Source organism: Drosophila suzukii, chromosome 2L, assembly GCF_043229965.1.
Source record: "Drosophila suzukii chromosome 2L, CBGP_Dsuzu_IsoJpt1.0, whole genome shotgun sequence".
In the NCBI taxonomy this organism is placed as follows: Eukaryota; Metazoa; Arthropoda; class Insecta; order Diptera; family Drosophilidae; genus Drosophila; species Drosophila suzukii.
Genome location: NC_092080.1, coordinates 5,814,977 through 5,832,084, shown reverse-complemented (window position 1 = coordinate 5,832,084; position 17,108 = coordinate 5,814,977). Strand labels below are relative to the sequence as shown.

The 17,108-nt window shown below is 40.1% G+C and overlaps 1 protein-coding gene across 13 annotated transcripts; it reads right to left on the bottom strand.

The window, feature by feature from the left end:
• Positions 1 to 189: 189 nt before the first annotated feature.
• GramD1B (GRAM domain containing 1B) lies at positions 190 to 16,867 on the bottom strand. 13 transcript variants are annotated; one of them, XR_001767850.4, is made up of 13 exons: positions 16,058 to 16,866; positions 10,273 to 10,581; positions 9,613 to 10,090; positions 7,564 to 7,813; positions 5,873 to 6,971; positions 5,555 to 5,807; positions 5,343 to 5,473; positions 5,048 to 5,244; positions 4,446 to 4,769; positions 2,898 to 3,360; positions 2,557 to 2,677; positions 1,603 to 1,737; positions 190 to 1,427 (listed from the first exon to the last, which is right to left on the bottom strand). XR_001767850.4 is itself a non-coding variant. In XM_017085647.4 (12 exons), exons 1-12 carry the CDS (start codon positions 16,336 to 16,338, stop codon positions 1,672 to 1,674), a joined length of 3,972 nt encoding a protein of 1,323 aa, XP_016941136.3. In that variant the 5' UTR covers positions 16,339 to 16,866; the 3' UTR covers positions 190 to 1,671. The 13 variants fall into 13 exon arrangements, 10 of the variants coding, with proteins under 10 accessions (XP_016941136.3, XP_016941150.3, XP_016941126.3 ...); XR_005013833.3 differs by having other exon boundaries at positions 190 to 1,737; positions 2,396 to 2,677; XR_010653420.2 differs by lacking the exon at positions 1,603 to 1,737 and having other exon boundaries at positions 2,396 to 2,677.
• Positions 16,868 to 17,108: the final 241 nt, after the last annotated feature.

Genomic DNA, 17,108 nt, shown 5'->3' with positions numbered 1-17,108 from the left:
TTCCTTGGTTTTAGACTGAATCACCGGTCGGTAGTTTCCTATAAGGGGACAGTCTGCCGCCACACAAACAGTGTGCAAATGAAAGTGATTGTCATTGTCTTGCGTGGTGACCTTTGATTTAAATACATTCAAGATCCCCATTGTCTTAAACACCCTTGTAACTTTAGTACCCATTCAATAAATCAAACATTTGTTTTTTAATTTTATTTATTTGTTTTTATAATAAATTAGAATTCTCATTACTGCAGCTTAACATTCGGTTTCTTATTCTTGTATGTTCTGTTTACTAAGCCTAACTTGTGACACAAATTTTAAGCCAATTTTGCTAAGGGCCAAATTAATTTGACAAGAATTAGTTTTTAGTGTGGAATTAACCAACATTTAAATTTGCTTTAACTTAGACCTAAATGTAATTTGCTTAAATATTCTGCTTTACTTTCTGTTCTCCCTCTCCTCACTTTCTTCTTGTTCTTGTTTTTCCTTTAGCTCTTGTTTTGTTTATTTTCGCTCTGTTAATTTAAAATGCAACTACTACGGACTAACAATACTTGGCCCATATACATGGTACATATTTATAGTGTATATAGAGTATGCCATAATGGGTTTTAATCTTGCCTTGCGTTTTAGATTGAATAGTTTGAAGTATCTGGTATCTGATTCTTGTATTTGTATTCGTATCGGTATAGTCTGTAAAAGGGCGCCAAAAATGGGTAAAGGTAAAGAGTTAGGAGAAGTTATACAAAAGAACGAAAACATTGCTCACAATTGTTTCGATTGGTATTACAAAAATATTGTACACAATAAATATTTTGTATAATCGTTTTTATCAAATTTTCTCTAGCCATATACTGGCAATTATATTATTATTATTAGTTATAATTAATATACTCTCCAGTTTGCCAGTTTTGCGCTTGCTCGACATTTAAATGAATTTTCTAAAACAAAAATTCAGGGCGCTCTCTCGTGATTTGTATCGGTTTTTGGTATGTTGTGAGATATGAAATACTTGAGGAATTTGTAGATACATTTGTCTAAAGCAAAGCCAAGCAAACAGGTGCTACACGTAAATGCCGTGGTAAAAACAAAACAATTGCCTCTAATCTAACTAAAATGCAGCTACTTATGACATAAATTACACTGCGCTTTTCTTACGGTTAAAACATAATCATAAATGTGTATAAATGACATATTGGCTTGTGTCCTCCGATTCTCTTATGTGTGTGTTGGGTTTGTGACTAAATTTTAGTTGAATTTTAAATTCAATTTCAGAATTTTTTTGGTGGCTTTGCTCTTGGCCCAAAACATTGCATTGGGTGTTTTCCTAGCTTGTCGAAGACAATTGGATTGGATTAATTTAACTTGCACAATATTTTGTTTTAATTATTTTACTGCTAGCGTACAATGATTTCAGCCAAAGTTCTTTCAGTCTGAAAAACGAAAAAATATTTGAGTAAACGGGTTAAAAGCAAACTTAAGGTTCACCACATAAAAAGCAATCTACAAGGAAGCAACTAAGATAGAAATTAGTCGAACATAAAAGGGGTTAGTTGAGAGTGAATGAGTACTTTCTACAGAGGAAAATAAAAAATAAAAATTACTTACAAAAATTAAAAGTTTTAACAAAGAGTTTTGTGTGGTGCCTCTTTTCTGTTTTTCTATGTATCTAAACATTTAAATTTTGTTTGCGGATGGACCGAAATGATTTTCATTACAAAATGTGTTGGCCTGGAGTTTGCTCTACGGAATACAAAACTTATCTCTAAAGAATTGTCAACTCTGGTTGAGATAGATGTTGGAAAACATAGGTTAAAGCTTGCATTTGGCTACACGGAATTTTCCACATTTATCTCTTCAGTCAGTGCCAGAGAAAACGAATCTCAACCGAGGCAAATGAACATGCAACAATTTGGGGTTTTGTGTATTGCTAACTAAGAGATCAGTAACAAATGCCCGCTAGCGCAGTGCGTTTCAAAACTTTCAGAACGTTTAGGAATCTCATGGAAAAGTATTAAGAAACAAATTCGTTTTTAAGCAAGCAACTAAACATCAACTAAAGCACAACCGAATGGTATATAAACCTTTTCTCATATTCAGTATACAAAGCTAAAATATCTACTAAAATATTAAGTTATCAGAATAAATGGAACAATAATAAAAATTCTTAATTTACATTGTATAGTATAAAATATGTTCCAAACAATTCAGTTATCAGAATGAATGGTTCAATAACAATAGTTCTTCCTTTGCAGTATATAAAACTAAAGTATCAATTAACTAATTCATTTATCAGAACGAATCGAACATTTTTGACTTATCCATATTGCCCTAAAACCTCCCTGCAGTTATGAAACGCACTGCCAGTATACATGTGTGTGGTTGTGAGTGTTAGGATTACAATTAGTGGTCGCCCTTGCTGTTCGCCGAAGTCACTGTTCGCTGCTGTTAATCACCGTGGTAATGAGATGCTTAGAATTCAGTGTGCACCGCCATCGACATCGCCTCAATGCTCTGACGCAGCTGGCCATCGTTGTAGATCTTTTCGCAGACAATGCTCACCTTTTTCAGCAGCTCGATGGCGGTCTGGAGCACCTGCTGCCACTTGTGCAGCTCGTTCTCGTGCGCCATCTCCTGGTCGCGCAGCAGTTCAAGCCATTCCTGATTCGTGCTCGGTAGCTCACTGAAATGGACAGGTCAATTTGCATACTATTAAATCAGTTTGGCTTTAAAATGGGGTGGATGTCATGACGCCCAGTATGACACTTTCGAAAGTGTTAAAGCTCACGGGCGTTTTGGTTCTGTGGATTATCACATGCACCCCAAGCATTTGTGAAAGTGTCACGCCTGGGGGCGTTATGATACTGGGCGTTATGACATGCACCCATCAATATGCTATTTACCTCAGGGCCCCCAAATTGGGCAGGCGAGCCCGCCGACTGAGATCCACGTCGATGCGGTCCTCCAGCTTCCAGAGCTTAAGTAATAATATCACATTTAATGCCAGCATCAAGCAGAGCAACAGTATAACCAACAACCACAAGCCCTTGTGTCTGAGTCTGTGACCCTGTGAACCGAGGTGACCCGTCGCCAAGGCCTGACCGTCGCCGCCGCCCAGGTGCAACTGCTGCTGCTGTTGGTGGTGGTGGTGCTGCTGCTTGTGCGGCTGCAGGTGGTGGTGGTGCATCTGCTGCTGGTGGTGGAGCTGCTGCTGCTTGCCGCCCTCGAGCAGCAGCGGATGACCCGAGGCGGCGCCGACTGCCGCCGATGGAACGCCTCCGGGGGAAAGCATTTGCGCCTCTAGGGAGTCACCGACTGGGGCCGCACCGACTGCCTCCTCCAGTGGACGAATCTGGGTGGCGGTACCTGCGGAGAGACGGGGACGAGCGTCGAGAGGAATGGCATATGGCACGGTTAGAAATCAAACCATTCGAACGAAAAAATCGAAATAAACATAAGCAAGATTTGGTGCTGGCAACAGAAACACAACATTAAGAATACAACAAAATATAGCTAGTAATCAAAATAAACTGAAATAAAAAAGCAAATGGGTTATGTTTATGAGAGGCTAGCAATTGTCACAAGGTCAAAAAACCATTACCAGTAAATAAACTTTTAGAAAAGGAAAACTTCTTTCCAGGGAAAAAAATTCTAACAAAAAATTTAGTAAACATTTTTTTATACAAAAATTTAAGCATTTTTATCCGAATTAGCTGAAACTTTCCCTAGGAATTATCAAAAACTTATGAAAGAGCGCTAGCTAACAAAAGTTGAATGAAGAAAACATGACGAAACCTTATCGAAGCTTGATAAAACAGTCAAAAGTAATCATTACAAGTCGAAAAAATAAATTGATTAATAAAAGGAAGCATTCCAAAGGAAGGTTGAAATTCGTGAAACTGTTTTATGATGGGTGACTTGGTTATATAGACTCACAGCTCATAAATCATCGACAATGCCTGTACTATACTACTACAACTATACTTATACTAGCTCTGCAACTATCAAATGGAAGTACCTCAAATAAATTTATAAACCCTACTTTACCTAGAGTTTTCTTCATCACAAAAATATACTTTCAAAAGAGATGGCTCCTAACTTTTTAGCTTTCCCTGCAGGTGTCATTTTTCTTGTCTGCATTCGCTTGTTAGATAAGAAACAAAATAATCTGCTACCTAGTGTCTTTAACTGATAAGCTGACAACCTTTATAACTCCTGTTCAAGTAGGAAACTCATATAAATGAAGCCGAAAATAAATTTAGATTAATTAATAAAGAACATTCGGAGTTTACAGGTGCGAACCCTGATAAGATAAGCAGATCCTAAAGCTATGTATTCTGTATTATATCAGACTAATAGATAATTTTCTTATTATTTTAAAGTTCTCTATATATAAGTAGGTTCCCTTGTGGCAATTGCTAGTCTAAGGAATCCATTTACTCAAGCTGTACCTCTGCTGGACTGAAGTATAGCCTTACGGTGATGCCAATGGGGATGCTGGTGATGATGGGGAAGCGGAGGCGATGGCTGATGATGATGGTGGTGGGAGTGCCTGGGATCGTGGTGTTGATGCTGGCTACCGTGGTGATGGTGGTGGTGGTGGTGCATGTGCAGGTGCTGATGCTGGTGATGCTCATTCTGCTGCTGCTGCTGATGGGAATGACGATAACGCGACTCTTGGATGCTGTCATTGTCCGTACTGGTCGCTGTGTGGACAGCACCTGTTGCAATGGTGTTGGTCGATGTGGTCGAGGTGGCGGTTTGCTGATTCATGCCTGAGATGTATGTTGGTTGTAGCTGGTTGTTGGTTCTTTTGGTTCTTTACATGTTTGGATGTTTAGTTGTGGACATGCGTGCGTTTTTGGTGTGGTTAGAAGAAGCAATGGCAATTGGCATTGGCAGTTATCGAATTTTAGTTCTGATTGAGTAGTATTTTCGTTACAATATTAGAGAGAAATTGCTTTGCTTTGTTGCTGTATTTTCTGTTGTTCTTGTTGTTGTGGTTGTTGCATTGTAGTTAATTGGTTACAGTGACTCAACTCGCGATGCTTACCTCTCCTGGGCCTGCGTCCCTTTCCCTTCGCAGGTGGAATGCAGGTCTCGCTCTGGAGCGCATGCAACTGGGCGCCAAAGAAGTCCTCCACTCCCGCCCACGTGTTCTTCTCGATGAAGCCCTTAACAACGCCCCAGATCGACTTTTTGTACTTGATCTGGGTGTGAATCGACAGCATAGTGTGATCATCAACAGTTCTAGGAAAGGGAACCAAGTGGCCAATTAGAAAAGTTCAAGAGTGATGACAAAATGACACCTATGCACTGCTAATCAAGAAGCGCGTTGGCTGACTCACCTAGCCAGGCAGAAGTGTATGAGCACACTGAAACTGTCCGCGTATGGAATGCCTGCATTAACACTGTTTACGTCTATGGAATACAGTTCGCCCGGTTTGCTGCACTCCCGCTGCGTCTGGTACTCGGTTACCTAAGGGGAATCAATAGATATGCATTTGACAGTCAGTTCATTTGTTCTATTCCATTTTTAGGGGCGGCGATGCACACTCACCTTTGAGGTCTTGGGTCCCACAGAGGCGGCCAATTGAACAGTGACGTTCACAGTGCGCGTTTGGAGACCCTCCTCGTTCTTGGTCCACTCGCCCATCGAAAGGTCCGTTGACTTGCGCATGGCATGGAAGTCGGTTATGAATTTTGACTTGCTGAACAGCATATTGAACAAGGTGTCCACATTGATGGGCAGAATGGTGTGGACGATCTGGCGACCCTCGTGCGTTGAGGTGCACTCCGTGGTGGGCACAAATCTGAGCAGGTAATATCAATATAATATTATTACATATTTAAGGATAGATAATTTGGTAGAACCTACGGCAAATTGTTCTCCTCGGAGTCAGAAGAATCAGAGACATCTGTGGGCACATTTTCGGCATTTTTGACCTCTTCCCGCTGGCTTCGATGGTTCTTTCCCATCTTGCGCTTTATTTCCGGCTTGGACTCCATGGCTGGTGGCCCGGCAGTAGCCAGGGATGTAGCAGCTGCTATGGCAGCAGAGTTTGAGACCGTGCTGACCTTCTTCTCTAGCGCCTTCTTGTCGCTGCCACTGCCGCTGGCCGCAGCAGTGTTTGAGCCCGATATAGATCCCGATCCGGAGCCAGAGCCCGTTTGGTTGGCAATGGTGGAGGAGGAGGCTGTGGTGGAGCCGGCAGTGCTGCTGCTGCTGGCACTAGGAGCGTTCATGGTTACGCTCACCGAGAGCTCCGTTGGCTTCACGGAGCTGAGGGTCAGCTCCTTGGCATTCTGCTTCATCTTCTTGTTCAGTTTGCGAGAGCTCTCCCTGGTCTTATTGTTATCAGAACCGCTGGCCGAGGCGTTGGCCGAGGATTTTGAGGAGTTGAAGAAGTATTTCGTCTTTGACTTGCGGGGGGCAGAGGCCCGGACACCGCCGCCGCTGCTGGCGCTGCTGTTGCCGCTCTGGGGAAGCGCGGGATTCGACTGGTTGGATTGATTCGACTGCTGTGACTGGCGCTGCGACTGGCAATCCTCATCGATGGCCGTGTGGAAGTCGAAGTCCGTCTCGTTGTCGTTGTCCAGCGTGGGATCGATGTAGTCCTCGTCGTCGGTGGTCAGGCCCAGCTCCTCGCCGTAGCAGGTGTGCACATGCTTCCAAATCTCCTGCGCCGAAAACGGCTTGTTCATCAGCGTGTTCTGCCAGACGCGGAAGAGCATCAAGAAGCTCTTGTCGCGCGAGGTGAACGTGGCAAAGAAGTACTTGTCCTTGCCGCTGGTTATCGATATGGCATTGGGTATCACCAGGGCCGTCTTCTCCTTGGTAATGGCCGTCACATCCTTCCACTTGATGCTCACATAGGTCTCCCAGCTGAAGATGTTCGCATGGAAGCAGACGTAGTTCTGTGACACATACAGTCGCCCCTGGACGAGAATGTCGCGTTGCAGGGCACACGAGTAGTCTGCGGAAGAAGATAGTCGCTTGAGTTAATTGCTTCAATTAGGGTTTATTACATTAACCGGAACTCATCGTTGATTACACTTTATAGATCGTTTAGCTGAGACAACTCTAGGTATTATTAAAAATATGTTCATTTATTACAATTACTCAAACATAAACTTTAATCGGATTTATCAAGACTGAATTTTAAATAAATATATCCCATTTTATATCATATTTTATCGCTTAATATTTTAAAAACTATTTTACTATAATAATATTTAAATTCATATTACATTTACTATTTGTTAAGACTGCATTTTTTATGATATCAAATAAATATAGTAATGCAGTCCAACATTTTATTTTAATTATATTTTTACTGCTCATTATTTCCTGAATTGATTTTTGTATTGTTATTTGTGACTCACAACCCTTTAGAATTATTAATGGGTTATTCATTAAGAATAATATTTTTTTGAATTCACTTAGCAATTAAATGGAGACTGATATACAAAATCAACCTTATCAGACAGAATTTGCATGTGACTCAATTGATTAAGTAAAAAACGAAGGTAATGGGCTGTTTCGAGGTCAATCCCTCCCAGACTCACCCACAATCAGGCGCTCATCGTTGGGCACGTCCTTGAAGAGCTTCTTGAAGTCCTCGGCCCGCGACTTGTAGTTGGGATAGATGACGTTGTACCAGGACTTCTTCTTGGCCCGCTCCGATAGCCTCGACGGCTTGGCCGGCTTCTCGTTGGAGGTGGAGCTGCTGCTGGTCAACTGCTGGTCCCGGTCGACGCGCAGCAGGCTCAGCTCGTGCTGGGTGAGATCGCTCAGGCGGTGGTGCGAGATGTCCTGCTGGGAGACAAGCGAGAGGGAGAGCTGATCAAATACCATGAGGATATCCATTTAATTCCGTCTGCAGTGGCGTGAGCAAACATTTTGGCTCTAAATTAAGTTCGATATCGGTTGCCTTTGGCTTTTTGGCCACCTGTTCCTACCAGCACTCTGTTTGTTAACTCTTTTCCGCGCCGGTGAGTCACGCCCTATCGTAGGAAAGTCTCTTTGGGCCAGGTGTTTGGTTCTACTTCTTATCACACCACACGCTTGTCGTTCGTTTACGACCCCTAATTATTTACACAAAGTTCGCTGCAATGCTAGTTTGTTTTTTTTTTTTATTCGCTTTTGGTCACTGAGACGCTTCGTCGCTCATTGAATTCTAATTTGCCATTGCCAGCCGGGCCAACGTCAATGGCGGAGCTCCGGACACGAAGCGTTATCATTACTAGATGGCCGGAAAAAGCTTGGGCCCCAAAACAAAATTTATGTCGCGAGCTTTTGCACCGAAGGGTGAACCTTATCAGCTGGGGTGAGAGGGTATCTACCACATATGCTCCTTATCAGCCAGCTAGATTAGATTGAGCTGCTAGGTGTTAGATAGCCAATATGCAGCTATTAATCCCAATACCCCACATCTATCTGTCGGCCAATTGGCTATCTATTCAGCTTTCTATCTGTCAATCGCCTGATCGATTGATCTATTGATCGCCTATCCGTTCGAGTGTATTTCATTTGATTTGAACACTCAGCTGCGGCAATTTCACACCTTTTTCGGGGTGTGCGTTTTGTTGGGCTAATAGTTAAAATCAACAATTTGATAGTTTTGAAAGCTTGCCAAGCTTTTCCCTAGAACTCAAACAAAAAATGGAAATAGTTGGGGGTTTTCTTGACTAGCCCTTCATAGTCATAAAGATATGATACGGGTTTGAACTTGAAAATATTTTGGTAAGGTTTGGTTTTTAACGTTAGAAACTTATTAGAAGAATAGAAGAATTTTTATGGTGATCAACAATTAATTAATCGTAAAACAAACAATCTAGAGGTTCTTCGAGGGTTATCTATTCAGAACCAAGAAATCTTTAGCTTTAAAATACTACAAACTCAAAAAGATTCTTATAAAGTTCATGCTAATCAGAGCTCTCACTAGAAAAACTATAATTAAATTGAAGAGCCCCTTAAGATTGTATTGATAACCCAACTATTATATTGTCTTATCAATTAAAAAATTAAAAATACATATTCAGAAGTCACTCCCAATTTTGTTCAAACCTCTTTATGATGCCTAACCCAGACAAATAATTTTTGAGCTCATAAAAAAAGGGTTAATGCAAAAATAAAGAAATAAATGACGTGCCAGTGACGTGAATATTTAAATTTATACAATTGATAAAATATTAGGTTAAGTGTAGAGCGCAAAAAGGCTGTATATGACAATATAGTGCTAACTAATGGAATTTCATTGGTTGAACATAATTTGAATTATCATGCTCACAGCCGTCACCATTATGAGGTGTTCTACACACCTTTGAACCTGAATATGTTCTAGAAATAGTTCTACGAATTTAGAATCCATTTAATATTTGAGAAACACAAAAGTCATTTATCAAAATGATGAGTGAAGTGTATAAAATCGAAAATAGTTACAAGAAAATTGATTACTAGCTATATTTCCTTTAGCACGATTTATAATACAAATTATGTAAATATATGTGTAGGTATATTTATAATTTAGAAAAAACTGACGGTCTCAATACATGTGTAGGTATATGGTTGAAAAAGTAATTTTGATCCCATCCTCCGGGAGGTTCTCCACTTACCTCATCGCGACCGCTGCTGGATGTGGATAGCTTGGCCTGGCTGGCCTTGCCCTTGGAGCTGGTGGAGCTCTTCCGGCTGGAGGGACTGTCCCCCGGAGCAGTGAATCCGTTGGATTCGACGCTCTGCGATTGTTGTGGTGGCTGATCCCTGCTAGAATCGCTAGACACGATGTTAATGCTGGGCGTGGCTCCCGAAGCAGCGGTGTTGGCGGCACTCGAACTGGAGCCAGGACTTGTGGAAGTGGCGGTCTGGTTTAAGCTGAGGTTGCTGCCGTTGGATTCATTGGCACCTGGAGCTGCACCAACTGTCGGCGGCGATCCGCCAGCTGTTGTGGAAGCGTTCTGGTTGGAGGACGTCGATATGGAGACGCTGCTCTGCTCAAGGCTGCCGGCAGCTTCCTGAATGGTCAGGAGTTTGTTGCTCAAACTGCTGTTTGTGGTGCTTGTTATGGTGATCTCCTCAGTGATCGAATCGCGCCTGTAATAGGTAAGTGGTATAAATATTATTAGCGGCTCAACTGGACACTCCAACTACAGCTACTTCGATTAAATGGAAAAACTCTTGAACTAGGCATGCAAATTTGGAAGGTATGATGAATTCTCTTACGGAATTGGACCCAAGCCTGGCTGGAGAGTTTCCGGAGCAGTGATCCCACCTACCTTTCGCCACCATTATTGCTACCAGCCGCATCCGCCTGCTTCGCCTCCTCCTCCGGCTGCGATTGCTGCTGGGGATCGGTTTCGGGATTATCCTGTGCCTGTGGGCACTGTGACTGCGGCGATTGCGATTGTGACTGGGATTGGAGCTGGAGCTGGGATTGTGTCTGTATCTGTGACTGTGACTGGAGCTGATCGGGCTGGGTGGTCTCGGGTATCATGTTGGCATTACTACTGCTCGAACTTTCGGCAGTCGTAGCGGTTATGGTTACACTTGATGTTGTTGGGTTGGTTATATCACTATCTTTAATCCTACAATAAAATGCATATATAAACAAATCAAAATAACAAATGCCAAATCAAAAATCATGCCCAAGACAATGGAACAACAGGAGCAACTTAATCAGATACATCTAGCGAAATACGAAGGGGTAGTAGGAAAAGGGAGATCTGATAATATTAAAATCTACAGTGCTACAAAGTTTACATTTTAAATTGGTTAAACTAAATAGACCTTCACTTCCCACAACAATTGAGGACGATGAAATTCGAAACTATTCAAGAGTACCAATTAAGACCAATAATTCTATTGGGCAGTTTTTTGTTTTTGGATAAACTTTAAAAAAGTTGTAACACAATAAAAGTTCCTTAAAGACCTTACCTATACCAATGCTAAAATGCTACAAATCATTGACACTAGATTGCACTTTATTGAGGAAATTATTTACAAGTAAATCTGATTAATAAACGACAACAGGTGGATCCACTTCAATTTTATAATCAGCCATATTAAAAATTTTAGGTCGATTAAGGTAAATATTGTTTCCAATGGAAACATATCAGAAAGAAAGTGCATAAATATAGAAGGAATAGCGAAAGCCTTTAAAAAAGGATAAACACCAAGTTTGAATAACTATTCAATTACTTTCCTAAATTCCAGTAATTATTAGGTGTTATTCATAGCCTCAGAAAACTAAAGATCTAATTATTGTTACGGAAAATTACAAAAAATCTTTAAATAATCGATACATTGTATATCATCACAATTTCTGAGTAATTTATGAGCACTTCCTAGGAACTCGATGGGACGTCAACGTTTTAAGTTATGGCTGCAATTATAAACCATTTTCTAAAGTTCAACGGCTAATCCGACCAGTGCTTCTGGCAATTAACAAAGAACCATTAATGTTTCCGCAGCACAATCTATCCATTAGTCACTGCCTCGATAAGGGAGCCCCAGATGGTTACTGTGAGGTCCTATCGACAACTGTCAATTGGCTTGTTAGGAATACATTGTCGCCTCTTAACTGATCGGTGGCTTTCAGTACTTTCTCTCTAAATTAATTTCCTATAATTGTTAGCCCCGTCGATAGCACACACACACACAATAAAAGAATTGATAGTTCCGCGGGAACTAAAGTGGCAATAGATCTTTCCATACCAAAGAACCCGGTGTTTCCGACTTTTTCGCAACGTTCGCCGCAACATTTTCGACGCGTTTTTATACTATATATATGTTATTTTCAATTAGACGTGCTCTCGCCTCAGTGGGCTGCGACGGAATGGTGTACCAATTGCCATTAAACGATTGTAATCAATTCTATTGTGCACTACTCTTCTACTCGGTGTGGGCGTGTATGTGTTGTGCCCCACAATTGTTATTATTTTCTTAATACATATTTCCATATATATATATACTCCTATATTCGTATACTAGCAGCCGCACTGTTTGGCACTGATAAGAACGATAAGATACTCTCAGCATTGAGCTTTGGTAAAGCGTTTAATGGTCAGGGTAAGTCGCTTTTCGTGTGTATTTGTTTAAACAATAAAGGCTAAAACGATTTAACCCAGTTCCACAATCTTTGTTGAGCCGGAAAACCGTTTATTCAATGAATTTTTGCAACATTTTCAGTGAAACATCTGTTTATTAAAGAGCGACTGCACTTAGAACACATAAAATGCTGTATATGCAAATTAAGCCATGACAACTTTAATGATTTTTTAAGCTTTTTCGGTTCCCATGTACTCGGTTAGGTACTGTAATATACAACAGTACTTTAATAACCGCCCTAAAGATAATCAGCCTTATCAATGAACCTTTCATCAAGGACAAAAAAGTCTTTGTGTCTGGTAAATGTAAGTACTTCCCCTATTTACAGAAGTCTTTATAAATATAAGTACGAGTTTCCGTTTTTCTCACTAAACGTTCATATAGAGATCGACCCCCAAGGGGCTCGACTTATTATTATTATCACTAGAACGGTTCAAGTTCATGAGAAGTATACATATTTACTGGAACAGGGAATACTGGAATCGAGTAAACAAAATTGAGAGGAGTGAAAACCATTTAATGACGAACATCATTAAATGAGTACGTACTTGTAATTGCAAAAAGTCAGCTCAAATGTGTGAAAGATCAGAGATAATGTAATGGATTATAATGTATATATAGAATTTATATCATGTGCTTAGGGGGAGTTCAGGGGTTGTGACGGCTTTTCGAGATAAGACTCGAAGTACTTGGGTTCCATTGATTAATCTTTAAATACTTTTCAGAATTTCTGATGAAAAAACAACCCCTAGAAAATAATTTGCACCAACAAACCACCTTAATTGACGTAGTACTTGTTTGTGGAGAAAATTCTGCGAATGTAGAAAACATTCTAGATAAAATTCTCGTGATTCAAAGCTATTTATAGCCTAAACAAACGTCATTTTAGATAATTAAGAAGATAATTTACTAGACATTGTATTTGGGGGCGGATAAGTCGTATGGTTTTTATTTGTTCTAGGCACAAAACAATAATATTTTGAATTAACTAAAATGAATTCGCGGAATTTTTGGTGACTATATGATGTTTTTTTTAAATATACGAACAAATCGTTGGGAGGGAAATTGTGTGACTAAACCTTAGCGAAACTTTTCTACGTGCAAATTTGAATAGAAACTTATCAATGGGAAATATCATTCAGAATTCATAGCAATTACTTATATACTGTATATCAATTATTTCAACAGACTGCAAGTTATCATTACGAATAAAATTGCACCGGCTGAAGACCTGAATAATAGATATTTCTCCCCCTTGAACTTTGTCCTTCGGGTTCGAAAAGTGCTCCATTCGTCAGAGAAGCCGGATTACGAATGCATTTCCGACATGAAAGGCCACTGGCCATAAAACTAAGTAGCCGGCCCAAGAAAACTACTTCAACTACGGGTAGTAATTGCTATATTACCGACATCGAATAGAGACCTCTAAACCACTTAAACCCGGAGAAAAATCAATAGTGAAGAGCGAAAAAGTATTACATTTTCTTTCGCTTGGCTTTCTTTGGTTCCACATTCAGTGTTTTCCTCGGTGGCTTCTTTATTTCCTCCTCCGGCATTGGTTAGCTGCTTTGCTACGTATTGTCCAACCGAGAATCTATGTCATCGCTGAGGAACAGCCAAAAAAAGTGGCCAAAAGTGGCCGAGTCCGGTCTTTGCCAGCGCAAAAAAAAGTGATGACGAAACGCAAAAACGTAAATACAGCAAAAATTATTCTTATTTTTAGCACTGCTCGGCGAAATGTCATTAATTTATGAACTATCCCACAGACAGTCCAACGTTTTGCTGTTAATTATTTAATTAATTTTCCGTGTTCAGTGTCGTTTTGTCGTTTTGTTATTCCTTTTTGTTGATTGTCATTTGTTTTTTGTTTGTTTGTTTGTTGGTTGTTGTTTAAGGCACGCGATGGCGAGATATAGGAATTTTAGAAGGTAGAATAGAGAACAGAGCACTGAATTCGAAAAGCGGGAGCTCGTGCCGGGCACGTCATCCCAGCTCGACGTTCCGATTTGCACTCGAGAGCAGCCGCCGAGAGAATAATGGCAATCCCCCGGTTTTGTTTTGCTCGGGGTTGGAAAATCAGACCGAGATATAGGAGACCAATGAATACGCTAGCCGTATTACTATACTGATAAGGAATATTATTAGATATAATACACTTTTTTCTAAAAATTCATAATATTTTTGGAAAGAAACGAAGATATAGGAGACTTTTAAATACAATAGACGTATTACTCAAGATAAAAGCAATATTACAATATTATATACATAATGACACTCGTTTTGTTCTATTTTATAATATTTGTTTATAAACGGTTTAACAGTTTTGTAAGGTATCAAAATTTCTGTACGGTTTGAGGTTTCTGTACAGATATACGTATAGTCCATATAACTCCCCAGAAGCCAAACCAACTTCCTTTAGGTGGGTGGCTATGCAAATGCATATTTACAGCAGATAGATAACCTTCTACGAATATTTCACCACATATATGTACCAGCCAAGGCTAATCGAAAATGCTTTTTATTTTTTTGGCCTACGTGGAAAACGCTTCAGTGCACAAAACACCATTTGTACATTTTGGTGGCTATATGTAAATACAGTGGGTGTGCAAGACTATAAAATGTTGGGAAAATGTAGAAGTCCTTGAGAACTGGCCAATTACTAGTTTAATGAGAGTCTTTAAATGAAGATAAAAATGTAATACTAAATTGAAACTAGCTCAAAGAGCTGATAGTAATCACATTTTTAGAGCAGTAGTTAAACTAGGAATTTCGTCGAACCTGTGAACTTTTGCTTAAATGATTGCAAATAAAAACGCTTTGAAATCGACAATAAACATTTGGATGAACTTAAATGGATTTGGCTAGTTTCAAAATAAATTAATTTCATTCCCTTTTATCTTCTTTTCAAACTAAAGTCGATAAACTTTTTAGAACGCCAAAACCTTCCATTTGCTATTTAAATACAGCTATTGTTTATTTTGTTATCTATTAATTTAAGTACAAAAATGCTGCCTATTTTGAGTTCATTCACTAAATTAACTGATAGCCAGCACAGTGCGATGATAACCCAAACACATTTGCCGTCCTACTAAAGACAAGAGAGTTATTGTTTGTCTACTGGCTCTGTTCTTTTCGTTTGAACCCTCAGTGGCCACAAAATCGATATTTTAAAGCGCCTTACAGCGACGAGACGCAATGTACCTCTCCTTTCTGTGAGGCAACTGTTGCGCAATAAACGCAAATGCTATCAAAATGCAAGGAGTGTAAGAGGTGTGGGGCAATTAGAATGGGGCAAGCGCATTATCACAGATTTAGGAGGGGGTTATCGGGGTGGCAGATAAACCAAACTGAAAGGAACAAAGAGGGGCTTATAAACGACATGCAATATGACTAGCGACGGGCTAAACATGCAAACCAGCGGGCAATCCTACACCACAAATTAACACGCTTAACTCTTAGGTTTCGTTTACACAGAAAGAAATTGGATTAAGAATGGGTATGCTATTTTCGGAGGTCTAAACTCATTCCGAACTTCAATAGATATTAGCTTTTGTTCATATAATATCAAGTTAAACCTATTTGGTATATCTGTATTAAATAAACAAGTTGTATTATCATCAAAAGTTTTTGTTAATTTGGAATATAGTAGATATAGCTTTTATGTTTTAATCAATCCTAAGTCCTACTTGTACTTTACTTTTGTTTTAAGAAATTTGAAATACATTTTAAATTATAAAGTGAATCAATAAACTTTACTTTGTTTGTTAAATCTTTAAACTTAAGATCATTTAAAAGTATATTTATCAATTCAATCTTATTAAGCACTTACTGTTAAAGTAGTTTATACCATTACAATATTAAAAAGTCCTTCCTTTCACCCAATTTCTTTCCGTGTAAAAGCATAAACTTTAGATTTTTTGATTAGTTTATTGGACAGTGGGCGTGGCAACTCACATGGGCGGCGCATTTAGGCTGGAGGTGCGTTTGTGCTTGCCCTGCGAAGGACGATGGAAGAAGCTATGTGCGGTGGACAAGGACTTGGGCAGGGCCCCCTGGCTGGAGGACTTGCGCAGGGCCACGAAGCGGGAGCCGGATCCCAATCCCAGGCCAGATCCCGATCCCGATCCTGATCCCGAGCCGGAACACGAGGAACTGGAGGCCAGCGAGGAACTCGACGAGGAGGCGGAGGACTTGTGGTGCTGCTGTTGTGCCCGCTGCTGTGTGACAAAATGCATGACAGCACGGCACACTCGGCCGCTCCTATTTTCCTGCCCTGTGATGTACTGCTTTTTTCTTGGTTTTGTTTATCGAATCACGCCTGTTTATTTGTTTATTCCATCTAATTCTTTTTTTTTCTGTGGCACTTGCTGACGTCTGCGGAAGTTAATTTTTACTTGGGTTTTCGTGGTCGCATAGTTGGGAAAAATCACTGACACATTGGAATATTAGCGGTTGTTCAGTTTTCACGCCGTTAAATGCGGTTTTAGTTTATTTTAGATGAGATGCAAGGGTTAAATTCAGGAGTTCAGGTTCGTCTGCCCACCGAGAAATTTTGCTCATAAAAGGTATACGTCGCGGACTAAGGGTTGCTAGGTGTGCCGAAGACCAGACGCCGCTCTATCAGTCCAGGTGATTTTACACCGCTTTGCCATCTAATTACAGAAAAATATCTTGTTTAGCAGGTTCCCAGCTTTATTCACTTCCACTTTGTCTTTTTCAGTGAATAAAATGTGTACATAAATTATGCGTAATGCTCGGCTCCATGGTAACCCGAAAAACATCGATAGGCGATAAATGCGAACAGCTGTGGGTAAGCTGCTAGAGGTGGTTAAACATCGATGACTGTGGATAAAGGAATTCTAAAAATCTCACTATAATGTACTTCTAGAAGCAGTTAAAATGAAAAAAGACCTATAGAAAAGTTTCCGTCATTAATTTTTCTTTCGCACTCTCTCTACAAGGCTTTAAAAATATAGTATATATCGATATTTCAGTCGATGTGTTG